This window comes from Anopheles nili, chromosome 3 (genome assembly GCF_943737925.1).
Source record: "Anopheles nili chromosome 3, idAnoNiliSN_F5_01, whole genome shotgun sequence".
Taxonomy (NCBI): Eukaryota; Metazoa; Arthropoda; class Insecta; order Diptera; family Culicidae; genus Anopheles; species Anopheles nili.
The window spans coordinates 10,358,607-10,382,789 of record NC_071292.1 but is presented as its reverse complement, the minus strand read 5'-3'; the positions used below and the strand labels follow the sequence as shown (position 1 = coordinate 10,382,789).

Genomic DNA, 24,183 nt, shown 5'->3' with positions numbered 1-24,183 from the left:
TTTGTGTTGGTTTTTTTGCGTTGAGTGCGCTGAAGGCTTCTTGAGAGCGAATGTAAGCTGCTGAATTGCTGCTGAATGCGAACTGTGTCGATTGTTGGCCACAACCGGCACATTTATACCCGATTAATTGGCCGGGTTGTCTTCAGGTGGCCGAATTATGAGCCCCGATGGAGAGAGGGATACAGGCCACGTCGGTACACCTTTGCATGGCGGTCATCGAACGTCATTGGGTGGTTTGGTGGGAGGCTCATTTGACATGCCAACCCGATCACGTAGCGTCGATCGCGTCGATCACTGGCGGACATGTGTGACCCAGTGACAATGTACCAAAAGGACATTGAGCCGTCGCTGGGACGAGGTTAACACGATGTTCTGACGCATCCGATAATGCTATTGCGCAATGAATAGAGGTGTCTGGGAATCGCAATGCCTGAAGGTGTAATCTATTTCCAACGAATCCGTTCGTACGGATCATTTACATTTTTTACACATGCTAGGCTTATTGCACAGCCCTTTTGGTTTCCCTTTTGTTTGGGTTGTTTATACAAAAACGCCTTGCTCTTCTCTTCTTTGTTACCTTCCTTCTTCGAATTCAGTTACACTTGCAGTGAAAGAAAGCAAATATGCTCAAAAAAGAAGCATTCAAACATTATTGTCGTCTGTGTATGATTGTGGTGTGTAGAGCATGTAGCATGTTTTATAAAAAAATAGATTCTCGCTTTAAAATTATTTCGGTAAAGGTTTGCAGTATTATGTGCAAGTCACATTCTCGGGACCACGTGTTAGAACAAACCAGTTTATCCTTTTTGTCCGCATGTTCTTATTTTTTCATTAACAACTATAGCAATGTTACCTAGCGGCAATGAGATAAGATGCGTTACAGATAATGAATTATTCGTAAAGCAGCTTTTTAATGAAACAACAGTTTTTATTATCATGCTTTTTAAAAGTTTATCTCGTTAGTTTAAATGTTGTTGTCCTTCTGTCCTTTTCACTCCAATTTACATGACACCCGTTAGACAAGCAAATTTGACCATCGTGTGCCTCTCTTTCTGACACATCTATTTTAGCTTCAATAATATGCGCTCTCTCACTCACTCTTCTGCTCGCTCTACAGCACACGGATCCATGAGAGAGCGGCGCGTGCACGTGTTCTCTCAATTATCGCTGTTTTGTCGCCATTTTTCGCCCTTTCACTCTCATTCCTTTCGACTGTACTGCGGTCTCGCTCTGGCTAGGCATCGGTGCGTCTCGCTGGCTCCAAAAATATCCTCACCGCCCCGCTCTCGCCCTAAGCACCGATAAACCAGCGCGCGCTCGCTCGCTCGCTTACTACCACCACAGTCAAGCACTTTTGTGATACCACCGAAAGCGCACGGATGTGCGGCGGCTATTGTTATTTTCCAGGATCCGCGCGGACAATCGAGATCGTGGTGCTTTCCGCAGGCACATTAGTATTGCTCTCGCGTCCAACCGACTAACGCGTGTTCTTGCAGTGAAGTGAAGTGAACAGTTCTCGATTGTCAGAGTGTCATTTGGACGCCAAAAAACGAAGTGATAATTTGTAGTAAGTGCGTTTTGGCACCGTCCCGTTTTGTCCTCGTAAATTTGTTCTTTTGCAGCGTTGAATTTCGTACATCCATCCACGCATTTGGCTGTAAAAAGTGAAGTACCGCGTGTTGTCATCTTAGAAGGCGGTTACATAGGTGAATCGCGACAACCCATCGGGGTAGGAAAACAATACGCCGTATGGCCGTTCATCTAGCCGTAGTGCGCGTTTGTCAGGATTATTAGAATATTTCTGACGGTTTGTGGTATTTTTTCTGTCCGTCCTTGCTCATAGTTCCTGCGGCGGCATGCGTCGTTGTCTTAAATTCGTTCGCTATGCTCGTTATGTGCGGCGTGTGTGGGCCAAATTAAATGGGTTAGAGTAGAAGTACAGTGTGGCCAAAAAAGTGCACTACGTAGGCGCGTTTCTGCGTTACAAAAGAATACAAAGGTTACTGCGAAACTTGCAAACGTGACGGCATAGTGACAGCGTCAGAAATCTGAGAAAACGCAGTTGTTGGGCAAAACACCCGTTACCCCAAAAAAATACAACAACGCTCCGTTCGTTCTAACGAATCCGTGAATTCTGTGTGTGTGGCACGTGAATTGTGAAATGTATCCGGTGCGGTGCTGGACGTTAACGTTTCTTGAATGAAATCGCAACCGGAAGAAACGCACCGTGTGCGGCTACAATTCCATTGAAAGGTTTCGTGGCTTCCGGCGTCTTCCAGGTAGGACAATTGGTAAGTGTGCTAGGTTCGTTTTCGATTCATACCGGCTTCAATCCCCAATCGTTCATCACACAGCAGGCAGTCCAAAAGCCAAAGAATCAGCGTAGATTTGCAAAAACCACCGGTTGACTGTCAGGTGTTTTTTTGGGGCACCTGATCAAGGGTTGTTATCACGAATCATAAGGTCGTTTGATCGTTGATTGGAAACCTCTGGAGCAGTATTTTTGGTTCGCCAAAATCTCACGTACCAAGCCTACCGGTGTAACACGCAGGCATTTGTCGCAATTACAGGTAATGGAATCTCCTTCTCCCTCGTTCTTCCGATTTCGTTCCAACCCTTGGGTTGATGGCGTGATAAAGTGGTCTTTATTTTGTCAACGCTTGCCGTTGCCACAACGAGACATACTTCGTCACGTTTTGCATCGTTTTCAAACGGAGGCCAAAGGTCGTCACCACCTGATTTTTCTGCCCCTACCTGCTGTGCGAGAGTTCTCTTATCTATGTGCGGGGAACAGTGCAGTGAGGGTGCGGATAGAGGCATTGATAAGGTCGGAGGGTTCCCTTTGGGGTTTGTTTTTGGCAGCACTGACGTCACTAATTAATGACCCAGTCGAGCCCATAGCCCACGTTTGGCGGCATATCCCTTTTTTTCTTCTTATCGGCAATTCTCACACGTCCTTGCCGATGGTTCTGGCACTTTTGTCGTGGGTCATGCTTATCTTTACACCTACTGGCTGGCTTCCATGGTGCCAATTAAGCTTCTCCTGCCGTGAAGATTTCTCTTCTGGTGTTTGGACGATAGCAAACGACCGAAAGTACGTAAAAATTGACCGGAAAGTGTTGTATGAATCATTTCCTGGATTAAAGAGCGTGAATGTTGATTATAAACGAAGCGAATTAAAGCTGAAGCCTACGAATCGATCATGGATTAAAGACCATCCCTCACTCATGTTTCGTAAGCGTCAGGGGATTGATTACGATTTCAAACCACCGATACGGGATGAGATGAATAGCTGCCAACAACTTCAACACCCACCAAATCTTCGCTTATCATTGCAGGTCGCACGGTCAGCACCCAGCATCTTCTTGTCACCATCAATATTGTCTCACATCGAATATTTACCGTGGCACCGCGAGATCAAGGCGCCAGTCCGTTGAATTATCACCAATCGAAAGGTACCCGACCGGAGAAAGAGAGGTCGCCTTCGTAGAGACAAGCACCCCACGGAACACGGACGTGCAACAAGCTGCCGAACAGCTCCACACCAGGCACCCCCGCCTTCCGGGTCGATCTGTCAGTTTAAATGGTTTTTAAATTGGACAGATTCAAAAAACTCTACTCCCTGACGGACGAAAAATAGAGCTAAAAGAAGGCAAGCAACCTTTCCTAAAAGAACGTGCTGGTGGCAAAAGAGCAGCCACCCTTAATCAGCGATTTTTTTGTGTATTTTTGCGATTTGAATCGACGTATTCAAATGCACTAAATACGAAAGATCGCTAGCTCTGTCATCATATGCTATGCAGCATCATCTGAGTGTCAAGAACGTGTGACGCATCATTCCTGTCCTCTAAGATAAGCGCTAGGATAGATAAGAGCAAGGACACACACGACTGCATCGTAAACGTATGACGTGTGTCTCAGTAATTGGTTGATGATTTCCTGTGCCTGCAAGCGAACATCCGGGTGGTGCATGCAGAGGTCTACCGATACGCGCCAGATGCGATGAGATTCCTGGTGCAAGGATGTCATGCTGCCAAGCGAAGCTTCACCATTAGTTGCAGCTCAGGCCATATATTCTAGAAAATACAAACATTCCGCAAGCGTTGGTATCGTATATTGACACAAGCCCTTCTTGGGAACGACGAGCCGCGTTAGAAGGCGGCTGTGGAAGGCGCGAGAAAGGAGTTCGCTTCCGAATGAACACATTCTGAAATGGAAGGCAGTAGCACAAAACATCTTACCGTCATGTTATCGCCTACAAGACATCTCATCACATCAGCACGAGCTGACTTCGGCTGTCGGAAGCGATTGTCATCAACTCAGTGTCCTTCCCAAAGACGAAACCGGATGATGAGGCCAAGGATGCTGCCATCGTGCTACCTTCTGCTGGTGGTCCTTTGTTGCAGTGATTTTCTTTCTACGGCCTTCGGTGAGTAATAGCAATTGTTGTGTAGTGTAAGCGTTTTATTTGTTTTTTTTTCGGCTCCCGGTTTTATCGAAACATATTTGAGAACAAATTTTAAAAGCATGGTGGTTTAGTAAAAAAAAAGCTGTTTAAAAAGGGAACGTTAATTGTTGGTTAATTGTTTTGTTTTACATCAACTTTCTCTGAACAAGTTTTTAAAGACAATTGTGATGCGAACACTTATCTCCGCTTGTGTAATAAAAGTGGTCCATGGTGTTGACATTGGCGCGAATCGTCCTGACAACCCCCTTTTTGGTTGGTCATTACTTCCCAGATGAATCAGCACCACCCTTGGTTACGAATTGATTCGATTACTACTGAGTCGTACTGAGAGGTAGCTTTGCCCCAGCGCTTGGAAGAATATCAATAAAACTTGCAAAGTGCAGCGAATATTCGCTACTGGCTTATGGGATGTTCTATTCATTTGTTCAATAAGTGTGCCTGGGGGGATTTTTATGAGCATCAACCCTAGAGCGCGATAGAATCTCGCGTCCCTAGCCACGGGCGTACACAAATTTTCCGGAAAAGTATTCGTTCGTCGTTTCAATGCGAGGCAAATTCTTTTAACTACTTTCCATCATATCGTTTGCGGGAAAAGATTAGGAGGGATTGCTTTTTCCCGGGCAAAGTTTTTTAAGTAGCACGAACCGTTCTGCGCAAACGGTATCCTTCGAGTTCTTTAATGTTGATTCAAGTTAGGAGTAAAAAATAGTCATGGAATCATCGAACAGAGCAGTATGAAATCGAGATGGCAAAACATGATTCGGATCGCTTGTGAACCCAATTGAAAGTTAAAACTTTCTCTTTTCTGTGAAAGTCGTTGAGGAAAAACATTCCCGGAGCACATTGTAAACTGTGGATGTTCTTTTTATTGCATTTTTTAACAGAATGCACAAAACAATTCTTCGAAAGAATATTCTTCTTTAAAGAATATGCACGCCAATAAATACTACAGAAACTTTATTAAAATGCTATGATAAGATACTAGTGCTATTTCTATGAACGCATGGCACATATTTACTAACATTCTTATTGTTTGCATACAAATTAAAACCTTTTTTCTGTGAAATTAACTGCCCCAAATACTCCGGGAAGCATACATAATGCGTATCTTTTATGTCCTTTTTTCCTGGCCGGGAATATAACACACACTGGTTGCATCGCCAAGGTGCATAAATTACTTGCCTTTTCCCGGGTTGAGTGAACCTGATGCACCCAAACCCAGTCTCCAGCAGCATCCGGTGATGACTCAGACCGTCAGGGTTTTGTCGCAACGTGGCGGGGAAATTCCCTAAGCTGTACTGGCACACGCCCAGAAATGTTTTCATCCTACTGAAAGGGCGCACAAAAGGATGCAGGCCGCGTGTCTGGGAGATTTTTCTTATTCGCAAAAGATTACATTCGGTTGCTTGGCATTTTCCCCGTTGCTGTTTGCAGTCTCGATAAATGGCGTCCTCTCGCGTTCACGTAGGCACTTTCCCTGTAGCTTTCCCGGTTGTACGAGCTGCTCATTCGATTAGCGTAAAGGCAAGCATACTGGGTGGTTGGCTGGAAAAAGAAGCTCCTTTCGTCACCGCACCCATGGGAAGGGACTCTCACTCATCGTGTGGACAGCTTCCAACCATGACCCAGAACTGAAAAGTCTGGTAGCGGAGTGGAATTTCACACAACACACCAACGGACATACGCGATTGCTCATGATTCGCAGGTTCGGAGTCGATTTGGGTGAGTGGAAAACCACCGTACGCCCATTGAAACTTCTCGGTCCATTCCGATCGGCGGAAATGGGGAGAACTTTCGACGTTTCTTCGTAGGGTCCTTTTGGGGTTGCTCCCAATTGCGGTTATCGCTTTTGGGGTTGCCTCAATTTTCGGTTGTCCAGGGTTTGGTAGGTGGTGACCTTCCCGGAAACAGGAAGGACCTATGAGTATTTGAGAAACATCATTAATCTTGCGGAAGAATCATGTTGACATAATGCTGGTGAGCATGTGTTTGGAAGCGATCGAACGTAAGGAACAGCTGGTAAAGTGGAATGTTTTCTAGGAAGTATATTTGTGCTTAACCGCATTAGTGTTGAAATTAAGCAACATTTTACAAGCAGCGGAAATGTTTTAGCTACCATTTCTAGAGCAAGGTATTTCTGATATAGAAAATAGTTCTGTTGTTTCATGTGAAAGCTAATGTTTTAACGAATATCCGAATTCTACGTATTTTAAAGCATCTTCTGATATTTATGTTGCTCTGTTCAACGTTTCTCGCTATTCGCTTCGAGAGGAATATATTAATTAAATTACCTTACTCATGTTCTCTTGTAGCTTCTTGTAGCTCACAAATTCCTCCGAATTCACAAACCCACGCAAGCATTATCAGCATTGAGCAAGTGGTTGTGAAAAAAAGGAAGAGCTAAGCTTCCTGTTCCAGTTGTTGGTTTAGGCGATTAGATCGGATTAGTGTTATATCCTGACGTGATAAAAAAATTCTCAGAACCAACATAAGGATGCGTACCGCCATTCTCATCATCAAGCGAATCGCTCCGCTGGCTCCAGCCTCACGTGATGGCTATGTGAGCAACCTTGCCAGTTTTATCCTTAATCGGTTTTGTATGAAAAACCCCTCCGTTACCAACGACGATTTCCATCGCAGCACAACAACGAAAGAAAAAATGGTACAAAAAGCACCGCTTGAGGGCAAATTAATTCCACGAAATCCGTCATCTCATCATGCGCCTTCGCGCAATTCCGACTGGCGATGATCGGGGCTCGAAGTTCGATGAGTAAACAGAAATTCAGTGCACACGAGCATATAAATCACGCGAAAATCTTCCACCACGCGGCAACAAATAGCCTCTTTGAACCCCCCGCTCTCCTTCCCATTTTCTTTCACCTCCCCGGCCGCACGAGGACAATCCTCCTGCTTCCGGGAAAGGACACACTTCACCTTCTTCACTACAAACACATCCTCGAGAGCAGCCCCTTCGCGGGCGGGCTCCTGGCAAGATATTGCGTTGGAGAAGAAGACCCTAAGTCTGGGTGTCTCTCCCCCGCATCTCTCCGCTGCTGCTCCCGTGTCGTTTGCCATTGGCAGAAGTTCGACATCGACGTGGGTGGCTGCCGGTTAAAGCTGCTTTTGGACGGATCCTCCCTTCAGAAGATGCCCCCGCGGGCGCACGGGGCATTTCGTCGGGACGATTGTTTACATCTCGAGCACTTAACCGCTGCCGCCGACTACTTCAGCGATTTCAGCACAACCCCGAGCATGTTGCATGTTGGCTGAGTCGCCACTCGGGGGAAGCGATTGATTGCTGGCATCGGCGGGTTTCGTTTCAATTTCACGCGCGAGGTGACAACTGCACACGCAAATTGGCGGCGAGTTTGTAAAAGAGCGTGCTACGTTCGCCTTCACCGTTTGCAAATATAAACGGAGTGTTTATGTTCCGGCGAGATAAACGATGCCAACGGATGGAGGTGGGGTGTTTGTTTAATCAATGGAGTGTAACAAAATTTAAATAATTTTAGGCAATCAAACCTGGTGAAGCAGCTTGGAGCTGCTCGTTCGTTGCGCTACATCACGCAAATAATCGTAGAGTAATCTTTCACTGCGAAGTTCATTACCGACGAGAGTTTGGCATCGTCTGGTACGATGAGGGGTATTCAATCATAGCTCACTGTAAAATCAATACTCTGATTTTACGCAGTTTCGTATGACGAAAAATACGGATGTTTGAATAGGATACATTGATCTGCATTTTTGAAAAGGCGATCAAAGTACGGTAAACAAAGCAAAGCACGATTGTAGTTCTATTTTAAAAAAATGTGTATACATGTGATATATTTGATTCATATAAACATATATTTTTTTCTTGACTGCGTACTGAAACAGCAAGTTTTTCGGAACGTATTTCAAATATAGCAAGCCTTAGAGCATAAAGGTTTACGGAGCTGAACTGTTGTTCGAGCATCCTATGTCGGCCACGTGCTCGTGCCCTTGAAAGTTTTATTTGTCCTTTTTCGACAGCGGCGTGTCCATCGTCAGAGCTCGTTCTGAAATCTTAACTAAGTAACGTTAACAACGGATTGTGCCTTGAAAGCGATCCACCGCCTGGAGGGTATTGGATTTTTCTCTCCGTTAACAAACCGAGGAAAAAATGCGGAAAACCCTATTTGCTGTTGTTCCTCCATATTGCGCGAACGTTGCGCGGGTCCGGTGATATAACATCAAGGTAAGGTGTACATCAATTTGGGCAGCATAAAAGACTCCTCGCTAGCAGGTTTCACGGACTCGAAGGCGGGCAAATAATCCTGGCGAATCTGTTTCAAAATACGAAGCAAGCTGAAATTGACCATTTGCTGGTGTTTTTTCTCTCCACGTCTAAACATGTTTACGTAAAATTCTTCCTAAAAAGTTCTTAAATCAATCATAATGTGCATCATGCCTCAGCGGAGGTTTTATTTTAAAGAGAAGCGATTTTGTGAAATGTTTATGTTTCAATTTGCATTCTGCAAAGCCATATCTAGTATAAAATATGTTTTATTTACTTTTTTGTCGGTCATCACGTTTTATATTGCTTAAAAATCCCAGCCCACTTCGCAAATCATTTACGACGCTTTAAAAAAAAAAGAGAAATGAAAAGCCACGCACTGGTGACGGTGGTGAGTGATGACGCTGCTAGGACGAAAGATTGTTTGCTGAAAATAATTTTCATTGATTCGCCTCTCAGGCAGACATGGAACAGTTATGGTTGATGTTGACATCAACTTTGTTTCTTGGTCGTGTCGCGTTCGTCATTTTTTGCTCGCAAACTCCTTCGCCAAGTTTTAAAGCGGAACGAATTTCCATTCATAACGAAATCTCCCACACTCTCTTTTTTTCATCAATATTTTTCGCCTGTGTTGAACAGAAATATTTTGAGGTGTTATTTTTTATAATATATTTTCCACTGGCAACACATAAGTAAAAAATGGAACATCAAGGTAAATGTAAATTGAGTATGCTTAACATCATGGCATCAGCCAGGTTCATTATTGAAATAAAGTTACACTGCTAACATTTTGACTGTTCAATTATTGTCCTGAAAACGACAAGACGAACATCATGCTCCTGCTTACTTTTCGTTGCATCGCTTTTCGGGTGCTTCAAGGGAAAAAATCATGAAACCAATTTCGATTACCGTCACGTGCCGTCAGTCGCTGATAAATTTTTCTGAGATAAAATAATCACCCACGAAATGACGAATCGTTGTACCATCGCCGCCGTGAGAAAGCGCGAGAGATTTCACCGTAAAGTGTCGAACTGTGTCAAACCGAAAAAAGAAAACTTACGCAGGAAAATAATGATAAACAGCTTCAACGACACCACCACGGGTGGGTCGTTTACTGATCGCATACGTCAGCCACAGGCGGTGCTGGGAAGTCGCCGGCGGGCCACAGATAAGACAATTATCGTTATCATCAATAAATATATTATCGAATTACCATACGACGGGTTCCGTCGCGGTCCTCCTGGTATCGTGTGCCGTCTGGTGGAGACGCGTGGCCGACCAAACCAAACATGGCTCTGGGCTGTATTTGTGATTGATGGCGTATCTGTGCCATCATTTCTCAATTCACGCTGCTAATCGATCGATGTAAATGAACGTGGTGTGGGAGAGCCACAATATTAACCCCGCAGGGTGTCGGAAAAGCCCATGGAAATCCATGCTGTGAACACTTGTTGCTTGCACTTGAATGAGAAGTTTTTGCTACTGTTAAGTATCGCCATTAATAGAAGTATAGCTGAAGGTGGATTCATAACATACATATGTCCTAAGGTGGTAGGTTTTCATGGATGAAAAACTTTTTTTGTACGGAAAATTAATTACGAGGCTTATACGTCGGCATTGCAATATCTGATTTCTCGGCAGCAATGAGCAGCTGTAGATTGATATCGGTAGTAAGGATGGAAGAGAAAATGCGTTCGTTTTTCTCGAACAACGTTCATACGGAAACTTGATATGAGCTCAACGTGTGCACACCGCGAATTGATTGCATATTGGAGCACGATTCGTTATGTCATTGATTCTGGTATCGGATACGATGATTGCAAAATGACGTATGAAACACCCACACCTTCAATGAAGATCGATAAATGTTGTAGCTCTTAGTTCAATCACCTTCAACTGGCGCCGAAACCGTCGCATGGTTTTATGTCACAAAAAGCGCAAAGGTGTTGATGAACACAAAAAGCGTGCAAAATATATGGCTCCTCTATGCCAACTCCCCAATTATGAAGGGGTGTGCTTCGTTGAGTTGATTACGCTCGATCATTCCTCGCCTTCACATCTCATCGCTGGGCCAACGCAGTCACGTAAGCCTCCCGGGAAAAGCATGTAGCAAACTCCCAAATTACAAAGTTGACTTTCATGTGTTCACGAATGACGAATTTTCTGTTTCTGCTGTTGTTGGTTTGCAATGTAAAAGGACGAGCAAAGGTGTACCATGCTGTGGTGGTCAGGTATTCGACGAACCCACTACTTAACCTTGTGGACTCGTGGCGGGAAATTGCGTTGGGCCCGCGACTGGGAAAATGGAGTGTTTTAGTTGCGCTTGTGTCGCGTTTCAGGAATTCATTTATCATTATTTCGTTTAATCGGTACGTAGAACGGCATTTTGCACCTTTATTTTCTTCCCCATCGATAGCGCTCGTCGGCACACACAATAGCCGTGCATTGATGTGGCACCATCCGTACCAAAAATGGAAAATCACTCACGGTACACTTTGTCGTCTACTGGAGCACCGACGATACCGTGGACAAAAAATCTAATAAACAGCAATGCATTAACTTTGGCCATTTTTTCACGCTTTTCCGACAGCGATCCTGAAGAGGAGCAGAGCTTTGTTCTTCCACTCGTGTTTCCATGCGATCGCAACAGATCGTAATCGTATACGTTTTCGCCTAATGTGGTGTAGCTGCGTCACCGCATCGATGTTGACGTGGTTTGCCATTGTTTGCGAATGAAAGACGTACAGGAAAATGGCGAGAAACTCACGGTAGAGTCCACGTAACGCTAATTGATATTTCCATCAAACCCACCCATCCTGTTTGATGTAAGCCACGTTCGTTGTACCACCGGTCTCTCGGAGCCGCTTCCTTCGAAAAGGACCATTGTTTCTCGAAGCTGTGTTTTTCTTTGCCTTCGACAGATGGATGGACGGGTTGCGTGTACCTAGCATCGGGGACAGAGGTGCCTGGCACGAACTATCAGCTAACTCTCATTACCGGACCGTCCTAGAGCGGGAGGATAATCTAATGCGATGAGTTTCTAATCAGGCCGTTCAGTAGATAGCTCCTACCATCCTGATGATACCATCAACGTGAAAGTTTCAGAGGTAGTCTCGCTTCATTGATGGTGCTTAGCGGCTCATAAAAATGACGTTCTAGAACTTTCGCACCTAGTTGAAGCAGAAAACGATAGAAAGGAGTGTTGTGGAGAGATTAGGGCGGTTACAGATCACCGTCAGCAGCACCGGCAGTCTAGCAACAGTAAATGGGTATGCTTTCCCCAATCCTTTTCATCCTCGCGACCGTGGCGTTCGCGATCCAGTTGGGGTGTGGGTTCTCCGATTAAGCGTGTGCTCTAATTGATGGGAAACGTTCCGGCTGCTAGACGATTAAATTTCAATTTTTGATTGAGAAAAAAGGCGAGATCAAAGACATTTGATACAGCAGCAAACCCGTTAGGTGTCGTTATGATTATTTTTTTTTGCGAATGAAATATCTATCTTACGATGAATTCTGTAACCCAACCTGTCGCCATTGATCTCGATAGGCTCTCCTGAGACAAAAAATATAAAATACAGAATGTCCCAAGTAAACAAGCGTTTCTTCACAGACATTTGGTCATTCGAAAAATTTGTTGCGGTGCTTACTAAGCAGATCGGTAGCCGAGGGTCGGTTATCTATGGTGAACTTTTAACTTGTATAAATCAATAACAAAAGCAACGTCCTAATTGGACCACTAAAAGAAGGTCTAAGAGAAAGCAAATGGTTGAACAATTTAATCTCGTCCCGCGAGAAACCCTTGATGATTCCGTTTTATCGTGTTTAATATTTAATCGTTTCGTTCGTCCTACCGTTTACTGATGTACAACCCGTTTCGATGCTTGCCCTTTTCAGCCTCGTCGGATGTTTACTTTCCCATTTCAAAGCTCCGCGTGACGTTGCCCATCTCGAAGGAGTCCTACATCATCCTGCGCAACGAACCGATCGTCAACCTACGCCTTCTGTCGGCGGAGAGCGAGCAACAAGCGAATGCCATTCAACAACCCAAGTACGACTACACCATCGAGAGCCCTCTCGATACCAAATACTTGAAGGTGGACAGTCAAACAGGCGATTTGTGGATAACCTCACATCTTTACACCCTGTCGAACGTGACGGAGTTCGTCATTGCTGCAATTAATGCGAGCGGAGGCCAATCCAACACCTATGGGACTCCTCCGGTTGCTCGACTCACGCTGACAATCGATCCACTACCGGTGGCCGAGGATTCGCTGGATAGCTTTTGCGAGCATCATCCGGAGCGTGCCTGTTTCTGGGACACGGTCCAGTACCGAGTGGCGGAGAATGGTCCTCGAGATTGGGCCATTGGCTCGGTTGGACCAGCCTTCTATCGGCGGCTTTGTCCACAACATCGGCCCTTGTACGAACTGATTCCGCCGGTGTCTGTAAACACAAGCAGCCGTAGCAACAGCAATGAGTTTTTGCATCTCGAACCTAAGGAAGGTATTTTGAGGACGAAAGTATCCTTTGATTTCGATACACACGCACCGGGGCCCACGCTGCGGGCTGGCGTACGATGCACTCTCCAGCAGGAGGCTTCCGATTCCACTTCCAACAGTGCTGTCGAATCTCAAAAGGTCGAGCGAACGATCACAGTGAACGTGCTAGATCGGAACGATAATTTACCTCGACTGGAAGTTCCGATTGGAACGACTGGTTCCGATCATCCAGAGCTACCGGATGACATTCCCAGCTATCACGTGCATATTGACGATCCGCACGTTAATCAGGTGAGAAATCATACATTTGTAGATAATATCGCTTACATTTCGATTTCGGATATTTAATCGTATTCGTAAAAAGGCTACTTGATCATTAGTGTTGATAAATTTTGACATATGAAACTTATTTTATCCAAAGTACAAAGAACGAACAACATAGAACTTGGCATTCCTTTCGAATCCCTGCAGAAATTGAGCCTCGCGAGCAAAAGGATAACACAGCGTAGCAAATTGTGTAATCTAGCATCCATTTGCGTAATTGAATCCCGGAGATAGCGTATTTTCTTTGCTGCGCCAGTGAGTCGATGGTACGAATTTTCTATTATATTATGTTTTCCCTAGCTAAGGAAAACTTCATTCCAGAGGTATTGCGTAGCGGATTATTTAACGCTCTATGAAGGTGCCATGTTTCTAGCGAACATCGTTTTATTGCACGATTTCAAACGAAAACAGTCTTTCGCTATCCGTGCCTTAGAATCGACGCTCGGATGTGAGTTTTCTCTCTCTTTTACGTTACTACGTATTAGATTGTGGTCAGAAAACCCGCCAAACATTGTACCGGAAAAGCAGACAAGCTAACATAATTAAGAATGTATCGAATTCTTGTCATTTCCTTCCCTGTCCTGGGAAACTCATTCCCCAACATTCAGCAAGGACATCGTAAAGACCATAAACAGCGGGGACACGAAATACCCTTGCGTTTCGTTTTTGGTCAACTCACTGATGAGTGATGCTCCCCGTCAGGAGGTTTAGCGAGGGCTCGTCAGATACACCCCGCTGTGGGAGCTATATTCAATTAGTTTGCTGACCCCAAAACTCCATATCAACATGCCGCTTCCCGAGAGAAAACATAATTCGAATGAAATTGAGGAAGAGAGCGAGAGGTAGGGTCTGCAAATTGGCTGGGCGATGAAGGAAAGAGATTGCACCGTCGCGAGGTGATTAGCGTCCAATGGCGATGAAAATTTAATGACTTTATCAAACAAACGCACGAGGGATGGTCAAGAGTAGTCGACAGGAAGAGCTGGCTTGGTTGATGTGGAGCGGAACAGAGGACGTTTGATAGCTGGCCTTTTGCTATCGTATAGCTTTACAGCACGAGGTACAAAGTAAAGGGGTGGGATTTGTTTGCAAACGCCCGGTGGTGGTTTCTGTTGATGAAGCCAGCCTGTCTTTACAGAAAGCCATCCTTAGATAAACAGCAGGAGGTATTCCTTTCGCAATAAACAAAAAGAATTGCATTACCATCAGCAAAGTTCGCACTGACGCAAACATAACGCTTCACGGCATGTTGTAACAGAGCCACATGCATGTGTAATAGTACAAGGACGAGCAAGGACTGTAGGGTGACGAGATAAAAACAAAAAAAATCACCCCAATTTATTTTACGTTCAAAATACAGAAAGGGTTGACAATAACAATGATGGTTTTCCCGCTGAAGGGGATACCATGTAAATTTAGGGAAAACTTTTAGCAGGAACTATTGACTGCAATAGTTTTCGATAATATGAGTTTGTAGTTTATGAAATCAAAAGATTTTGTATGATGTCGACAATTTTAACCAAATTTTCTATCGCATTGTTTGTGTGTTCTTCCTCGTAAAAAACACCCTTCTTATGGTAATTTAAGCTGTTTTTACACCTCTGAATCGCTTCATCTACTTTATGTCTGTAATTCGATTCAATTTTTCATTGACATGATGCCATGAAAATTGCGGTCGAAGGTTGACTTGAATGCCTGCACGTGAATGGTGTCTCTTCGCACGCGTACCGCATATTTGTTCCCGGTTACGCAGGAAAAGGATCCATGGAGAGAGGCAGGATACGTTTCAAATTTCATGGTGGCATCCTGCTTTACATTTGTTGACAAATGGCCCGAACGAACGAATCGGATAAAACTGGGGCAGAGTCATTTCCTATTGAAAAGTGAGGCCAAAAAATGAAGCAATTTCTCTTTTCCTGCTAGCACAAGCCTTTCTAGGAATTGAACTTGTATCAATCAGCTTGTATCAATATTGGCGTAAAAAATTGCTTGTAACCTTAGGAGGGTTGTTGACGTGGGTAACGTACGTTATTCGTAATTGAGTGCTTGTAGGCATAGCTCTGGTAAAAGGTGTTTTACGAGAATGGAAGAAGTTAAAGCGGAATCGGTCAATTAGCCTTATTTAAATCCATTATAATTATTGGAAATATATTTGAAGAACTTCTAGAATAGTTATAATTGAAAAGAGTAAAGATAAAAATATGGATACATTTAAACCATGTGCAAATAGCATTTATATTTTTATATGGTAGTAGCTTTTGGTTAGATTCAGGTTACAAATAGCTCTTAGGTGATGCCATGTATTTTATCACAAGATTCTACTCAAGAAAGATAAAGATTACAAAGCAGTTTCTGAATCACCACAACCAACTGTATACATGTGACAGAGCTGAATACTCCATATGTCTACATCTAACTGGATGGGTTGACTTTGACCGTGAACCTTGTCGCCTAATCACGAGCCTAACCCTTGTAGGCTGTCTGTGCACCATCATCATCTGTCACAACACGTCGCACAACGATCAGTTACTCCGAGATTTTCCCTTTTCACGCTAAGCCTTCCGAATGAGAAGGGTGACCGTTGATCCGCGGCAAGTGTCCGTACGGGGGTGGAGGATCATGACAGTGCCACAGGTTGGACGAAGGCATTAGGCCGTTGGAAACATGGTAAATGCAGACGCCGGTACCAGCGCCCTAGCGATGGGCGGTTAGTATATGTCTAGCGATCGAGGGGGCAACGGATGGTTCACTGTCTCCACAGACCAGACCCTTCCGAGTCGCTCGTTCAGACAGACGTTACGTTTCACTGCTGTTTACCATCACGCTGATTAATGCAAGCTAATCACGCTAGCGAAGCACTCCGAGGCAAGCGAGCAGCTGCTACGCTGGATTACCAAACTAAATGACTGGATCCGCTAGGCAACGGGCATAAAACAGTGATAAAAGAGCCACGCAAAGCTTCCCTTCATCGCCAAGCCCTTCAAAAAGATAGAGCGAGCGAGCGAGCGAAGGGAGCGTGCTTCATGGAGATTGAATCCAAAAATCATCCTCCAATCCTTTCTTTCCAGAACCTCGCAGGCGGCGTGTTTGTTATTTGAATGTCGTAGCTTAATTCCACAGAAACTGACCACTAGCACTGCTGGTTCGTGTGGATACTGTTGGCAAGTTCGATGACTTTGACCATGGTTGCGTTTGTGAAGGTCCTCCTTGGGAGATCCCGGGGGGATATAATGGTCAATGCAAATCGCTGCGCTTGCAACCTTGCCAAGCAATGCATAGACGATCTAATACGCTGTTAGCAGATTTGTTGCAGACTGAAGTCGAGAGAAATGGACATGTGCCCTTCCGGAGGAGGAGAAATAACCCGCACTTCACGAGTCCCAATCCACACCGCAGGGATGAAGCCCGACGGATTAACGGACGACAGAATTTTCCGCTCAGCGAGGTCGAACAATTTTGTCCGGGTGTTCGACATCGGATTGGGCAAATGAATTTGCATATTTCCTGCAAGCGCATCCCCACATGCAAATATCGCTAACGGACCACAATGGCAGTGCGCTTCCGTAGCAGACTGGCGGGTTCGGAAATGCCGGTAAAATTGATGGCTGCAAAGCAACGCGAACAAGAACAAAGGACTCATAAAAGCAACATTTACGATTCTTTGCTAGCCCTTTAGTCTGCAAATGCTGCGGCAATTCGGCCGGGGTTATAAAGTGAATTCATTTGTTATACGAGCATTATTTGTCTTTTGTTTGCTCTCTTTCCTGGTGTGGATCTTTTGCCTTCTTGTGTCACCGCTACACGATTTTTCTTTTCTTTTTTCTCTAACGGTGTGACTATTTTTTTCTAACCCAGGGAGTTGGTTTGCATAAAAACCAAAGTATCCTCGTTTTGGCCATAAAAGCAAAGGAGTGTGTGATGTGGTGTGACGAGTTGATTGTACTCTGGAAAGAGATTCCTCTGACGACAAAAATGTAGTTCGACAATATTTCTACTACTAGCTGGCAAGCAGTTATACTCCTTTTTTTTCTCTTTTATACACATCTGTCTGCGAAACCTTTGTAGAGACGTTCATCGGAATGGTTTTGCAAAACTTTATATGTATTACATTTTTTTGACTTGATATCCTTTCAGTAGGATATTCTTGAAGCTATCATTTACAGATAAATCGTTTCCGAGCACTTTTTATCTTAGATATCATGATGCTTAAATATCAATGGTCGATATTAATTTGACTGGTAATAGATTACGAATAATGATTTTATATATATTTTTAAACGCATAGGGTGACACGGTAGGACATTTCCGGATCGTATTCACTGACGATGATTCAATTCCGTTGAATTCTCGTGTGCACTACAAATTACTCGGTGACTTGATGGAACTGTTTCATCCTGATTGTGCCATGTACGAAAACGAACACGACGCGGGCTTAAAGCAAACAGTTTTTGGTTGCAGTAAGTATATCGTATTTATTGCACTATCATGATATTTCGATTGATCCATTCTTGTGCATTCTCAGAGCTCATTTTCGCTCGTTCTGGAATCTTACGGAAAAGCCCATACTGCGTCACGTTGCAAGCGGTGGATCAAACGGTGCATCTTTCTCGCGATCTGGAACAGCCCAATCCCCGGACACGGCCAGGCAGAGATGGCCAATTCGCGTCTGCTAACGCCTCCATTTGCCTTAGTACCAATCTGAATCGCATTCACGAATACGACTTACCGCGCCCGGAAGCCCTGACCAGCAATGGTATCGTCAGTGCGGCGGCATATGGCGAAGGAAGTGGAATGCGTAGCGATGCAAAGCTGACCAGAAGGAAGAGCAAAAAAGAAGCAACTCCTGCAAAGATCTCCTACCCCAAAGAGGCGACAGTGTACGATACGTCGCGCAAGTATGCCCGCATCGCGGAACCCAAAACGTTCAAGCAGCTCGTGCAGGAAAACAGTGCCGATCTTAACTTTCGACTCACCAACAACCCATTAAATGCGTTTGGAATCACGCAAATCGCCGGTATTATTTACCTCAAGAACGATACGGCTTTTCAAAATAAGCCAGAGAACCGTCATGAAATCATTGTAGCATGGAAGAACTACAGTACAAGCATTCTGATCCGTCTGAAGAAAAATCCGGACATTCATTGTTCGCCAGTGCCGATTGAGGAAGCTGAAGAGGACTTTTGTGCACAACATCCGAACCGTACCAGTTGTGAGGGTGCATGTGGGCTAGGCAGTTTGCTGGGAAAATGCGAGTATCGTCCGCCAGCAATGATGGGGATACCAAATCCTTTGGCTTGGAACGAGGACTATCCCACGTGCTCGTCCGGTTTGTCGCACTGTCCGGATGGGATTTGTGATCCTCTGGAAGAGATGGGTCACCAGGAGAAAATCCACATTTGCCCGCAGGATTGTGTATTCAAGCAGGACATCTTCGGAGTACACCACTCAGACAAACCGCGTGGTATTCATACCGCAGCAGGTCACTGTAAGTGCCGCGCTTCGGGACATTGCGAATGCGTCGATAATTTGCGTATAAATTCATCGTATAAGCGAAACAAAACCATCACAACGTCGAGCTCAACTTCGACAACCACCACAACACCGGCCACCGTGATTGGTGTATCAGGAAGCGATGTAGAGTTAATTCCGATCAGTGGCAGGAATCAAAATGCATCAAGTGCCACCGGCGATGAACGGAGGGATTTGAACGAGCGGGCGGAAGATGTACCACCAGCTGCTGTCCGGGACGGAAGCTTCTACGAACCGGGACTCATTAAGGGACCACATGCTTCGATATACCTGATAGCGATCGTGCTGATACCGATGATCGTGGCGGTCATGATTGTCCTGTACTGCTTCAGTCGCAAGCTAACGGTGAAGAACAAACTGTTGGAGAGTAGTGGTGGTAATGGAACAACCGGAGGACTCAACAGCATCAGCATGAATCTCGTCAGCAACGACACGGAAATCTTCAATGTTGAGCTCCCACTAACGACACGAATGAACGAAATTAGCTTCAAGATCGATGTAAGTACAACTCAAAGGTTATATATTTGATTCACTTGAAAAACGCCATCTTCATACAGTATGTATATGTTTTTGCTTACTATTATGTATAGAAATAACACATGTTATTTTCTTTTTGCAGTATGACTCGAAATGGGAGTTTCCCCGTTCGAACCTGATTTTGGATGCCACCCTTGGAGAGGGAGAATTCGGAAAAGTATTGAAGGCATTCGCTAAGGATTTGCCGGAAAAACCAGGTATCACCACGGTGGCTGTAAAAATGCTGAAAACAGGTGCCAATTCTGTCGAGCTGCTTGCATTGCTATCGGAGTACCAGCTGTTGCAGGAAGTTAACCACCCCAACGTGATCCGACTGCTAGGAGCTTGCACTAAGGGTGATTCGCCGCTTCTCATTATCGAGTACTGCCAGTACGGATCATTGAAGTAAGTTCGATAGACATGCGGGAAGATATCCGGATATAACAAACATAGTGCTATTCGTCTGTTTGTATTTGTAGGAACTATCTTCGTTTGAGCCGCAAGCTGGAGGTCCTGAACGCAGATTACGAAAACGCCGTCGAACCCATAACGGTCAAAGATATTCTTTCGTTCGCTTGGCAGATCAGCAAGGGCATGGCTTATCTTACCGACATCAAACTGGTACACCGGGATTTGGCCGCACGAAATGTGCTGTTAGCCGAGGGTAAAGTTTGCAAGATTTCCGATTTTGGACTTACGCGAGATGTGTACGAGGACGATGCGTATTTGAAGAAGAGCAAGGATCGGGTCCCAGTAAAGTGGATGGCACCAGAATCGCTTGCTGATCATATCTACACGACCAAGAGTGATGTCTGGGCTTTCGGTGTGCTGTGCTGGGAGCTAATAACCCTCGGTGCATCGCCATACCCCGGTATTCCTCCACAAAACTTGTACAATCTATTGAAGCAAGGCTACCGAATGGAATGTCCGAAGAATTGTTCGGAAGAAATGTAAGTCACCTTAGGTTGCCGTGTTTCATAAAACATTTGATTATCAAATACATTTTCCGTTTGGCAAACAGATATAGCATCGTGCGATCCTGCTGGGCGGACGATCCTAAACAACGTCCCAGTTTTAAGTATTTGGCTGGCCAGTTTGAACAATTGCTGGGACGGAGCGCAAAATATATCGATATGGAGCAGAATTCCATTTCCAATCCGGTATATTGTGTAAATATCGATGGTAAGCATCATGTTACGCAGTTCGTTAGGATTGCGAATGTTCCAAGTTTTCGGTTCTTCATTTAATTTTATCTTGTTTCTCTAGAAATCGATTGCGGCAAGATCGCTATATGCAAAGAAGAACAAGACCGACTGGAGAGTCTCTGGACGCCACCGCAATATGAAACGATGAGTGACAATAATAGCACCGAGTTGACGGGACGCTACCAAACTCCATCAGCAATGGCGGTGGCAGCTGTGATACCTCTCAGCGAAGACAAGAAAGAATTGCTTCTTCAGAGCTATGACACACCGCGTCCTTTGATAGAAACAGCTACGATCGAGCAAAAATTACGTTACGAAAACGATGTCCGCTTGCGGCCGAAAAAGCTCGGCAACGTGAGCGGCTGTTCAACTAGCTCGATCGACGAACAGCAGCTCGACCTGAGCCAGAGCTTGAGATCGGACTGTAGTGTGTTCAGATCGTCCTCTACAAGCCCTCCACGTTGTATGCGGAATCACTTCGAGGAAACGTCCTTTATTACGAGCACCCCGAATAAAACGGGTGACATAAGCGGTGGTAGTAGCAGTGAATACGACTCCCCTAGCCGTCAGCCACGGCGGGTGGTTTCGTACGTAGACATGAACAAAAATCGCAACCTGAACGCGAACCTTGAGATCAACCACATGATCGACAAAAAACAATCCAAAGATATTGCCTTACGATTTTCAAATGTCGATAACGAGTTGCAGGTCGTGGTAGTAGATCCAGTCTCCGGTGTAACTTCGTCGGTCGTCAGCAACACCCGCAGCAGCAGCCCTAATGTATCGAAGAACTTCCCTTCGACGATCGAGACCGTCCAACATCAGCAGCAACACGCCGGCGGGGTTGCGAACGGATCGACATGCAATGGTGAGAGTGGCATTGTCGAATATACGGAGGTGGTAAAAAAACATGTTAATGGCAAGGATCCGATAGGACTCACCCTTACCTCAACGGTTTAGGAACAACATAGAACAAAAGGGAAATGCAACGGCATGTTTATTATTTTCGAGGAGGAATATTTTAAAAACTTTTACAAGCGCTAGTAACACAATGACCGTGCTGAAATCATCTATATTTTTCATCTCTCGAAAGACTAGCGTTCGTATACGCTTATGGCCCATTGCCCGGTTTTGCGAAACACGAAATGCATCGTTAAAAAATGTAACGTCTCATTTAACGTTATAATTATTTATTTCTCATCTACAGTTATGTAATGTAATGCATTTCGTTACCTGTTTATTAGAAGCGCAATAGCTAACAAATATTTAAAGTTTTTGTTTTGAGCTAATATGAATTTCGTTAAAAGCACAATGCACAATGTGCATTAGGTTGAAATATCTTTTTTGTTACTCCTTTAAATATTTAGTTTAGTTTTTTTTTCTGATCACATGAACTTACGCCTTTTTTCGTTTATTTATTAACTTATTCTCTTACACATTTTTGCATATGTAAATTAACGATTCTTGTTTATTGTTTTGAGTAATCATAAATTTATTCCAAGAATGAATTACAATTTCATTAACATTAGCGTTTGCCTTAGGCTGAAATTCGGTCATCAAAAAGTAGAATTTAAGGAATGAAAAGCAACCAAAGCGGGGTAAGCAAAAGACGTCCCGAGTGTTTGGTGCGTACGCGTATCACCCTTAAACTCGCCGGACTGAGTGATTTAGTTAAAGTAGGAGGTCTCCCATTTCACTACTAATAATTTTGCTAATCACCGCGCTAAAGCAAACGAATGACGATTAAAGCTATGATTTGTTCACTTGGAAGCGTCCGACATACTGAATAGGTTTACTGGTCCTCTTCTACTCGATAGATGGGCCTTTACGAGAAAGCAAAACACAAGCATTAAAAAATAATATACTACAATGACTACGGATAGCGCAACATACAATATTCATAAATTATTAGTAAAAAATATATATATATATGAACGACCAAATGAATAAACTCGCATTTAAATGCTGCGTAAGATTACAACTGTTTACATTATTTGTGCATCATGCTCAATGCATTTGTAGCTCAATGTGTCTGCTCGAATTGTGGCTAAGTATTGTATGCAACGTCTCGCACGCAAGCGAACAATCGATATACTGACTTGTATCCAAAACTACAGAAGGGAACGATTTTAAATGCATTTAATGTTTTTTTTTCTTATTTACATGCTTTTCAGTGTTTTAATTATTACTGTTTGTTTAATCTTTTCATTCATATTTCATTGATCATCGTGTATCATCTAAAACAAGTACCGCAAACGGTTAGGATCGTGAAGGTTCGAAACTATTCTCGAGACGATTTCATACCGCCAGTAAACGACAGCAACGGTACCCTTGCACGACAAAGAAAGCACGGAAGGAACTGTTGGCAAAGAGGCAATCATAAAAAATGCGCATTCTAACGACCGCTAATGATCGCACACATTCCGGAGGCGAAATTTCTGTCCGGCAAGAATCATTTAAAATATGACATAGCATCTAAGCTGGAGCGCTTACGAACGCACCGTGCAGGAAGTGACAAAGTGGCAAAGCTGTAAGAGGCATGCAAATTTCGCTCCCCCACGCACCCCATCGTCAATCCACCAGTTCCCGCGTGCTCGATGCGCTCGATGATGATCCGTGCATGTCGATTGGCAAGTGCGTGAACACACGCTGCACGTTGCGCACTATCATTGCGCCGCGTGGTGTGTGCGAGAAAAAAAATTGCAAAAAATAAACATATCACCAAGAGGTGAGTTATGTTTCTTCCGCTACGTTTACCGTAACAACCGACCCCACCAGCTGATCGCGCATTTCCACCGTTCAGTTTGACCCCTCTAGGGGCGCTTCCGACCAGGCGCGATTAATTATACAAACAGAACATTCATTCTACACGCACGCACGATGTCCCTCCCGTACCGGTACCGGATCGAACCGGCCTCCCGCCACTTTCACGCTCAATCAAACGGAACACTCCTCTACAGAACCGGTTCGTGGCGCATACCGGTTCGCGCAACCGAAAGTGTTTTGTTTTGTCTCCGCTCGCGAAGGTCGCCTGGCCTGGGGGCAGATTTCTGCGTGGTAATGAGCCGCCGTACGAAGTGGTCGGCTTCCCCTCCAATGGACGGGGGAAGGAAGAACCGGCTGACGAGTCAAGAATGCCCAATTAGTCAACCGGGTGGGATCGAACGGAATCGCTGCAACAGGCCAGGCGATCGCGTATCGACACGTTCCAAACAACCCCTGGGGGTGGAATGACGAGGAGTATTCCGGAAGTAGGCCCGTTTGCCTGTTCTTCGGCGTGCGCCATGCTGCCCGGTTTGTGCGATTGCGGTCCGTGCAAGGTCGCGTTACGCTGGAGTTCACTTAGGCCCCGTGAAGTACCTGTCGCAGTGGCGCTCGTTGTACGTC

The 24,183-nt window shown here is 44.7% G+C and overlaps 1 protein-coding gene across 1 annotated transcript; it reads left to right on the top strand.

The window, feature by feature from the left end:
* The first annotated feature begins 9,422 nt into the window (after positions 1-9,422).
* On the top strand, positions 9,423-21,756 carry LOC128722642 (uncharacterized). Its single transcript, XM_053816318.1, has 8 exons — positions 9,423-9,435; positions 12,618-13,513; positions 17,832-18,003; positions 18,069-19,573; positions 19,695-19,996; positions 20,071-20,541; positions 20,613-20,773; positions 20,858-21,756. Exons 1-8 carry the CDS (start codon positions 9,423-9,425, stop codon positions 21,754-21,756), a joined length of 4,419 nt encoding a protein of 1,472 aa, XP_053672293.1.
* Positions 21,757-24,183: the final 2,427 nt, after the last annotated feature.

Coding starts and splice junctions, on each gene's coding strand:
- LOC128722642 (XM_053816318.1), top strand. Junction 13,514..17,831: donor ACGATCCGCACGTTAATCAG/GTGAGAAATCAT, acceptor TTAAACGCATAG/GGTGACACGGTAGGACATTT. Junction 19,574..19,694: donor AAATTAGCTTCAAGATCGAT/GTAAGTACAACT, acceptor TTCTTTTTGCAG/TATGACTCGAAATGGGAGTT.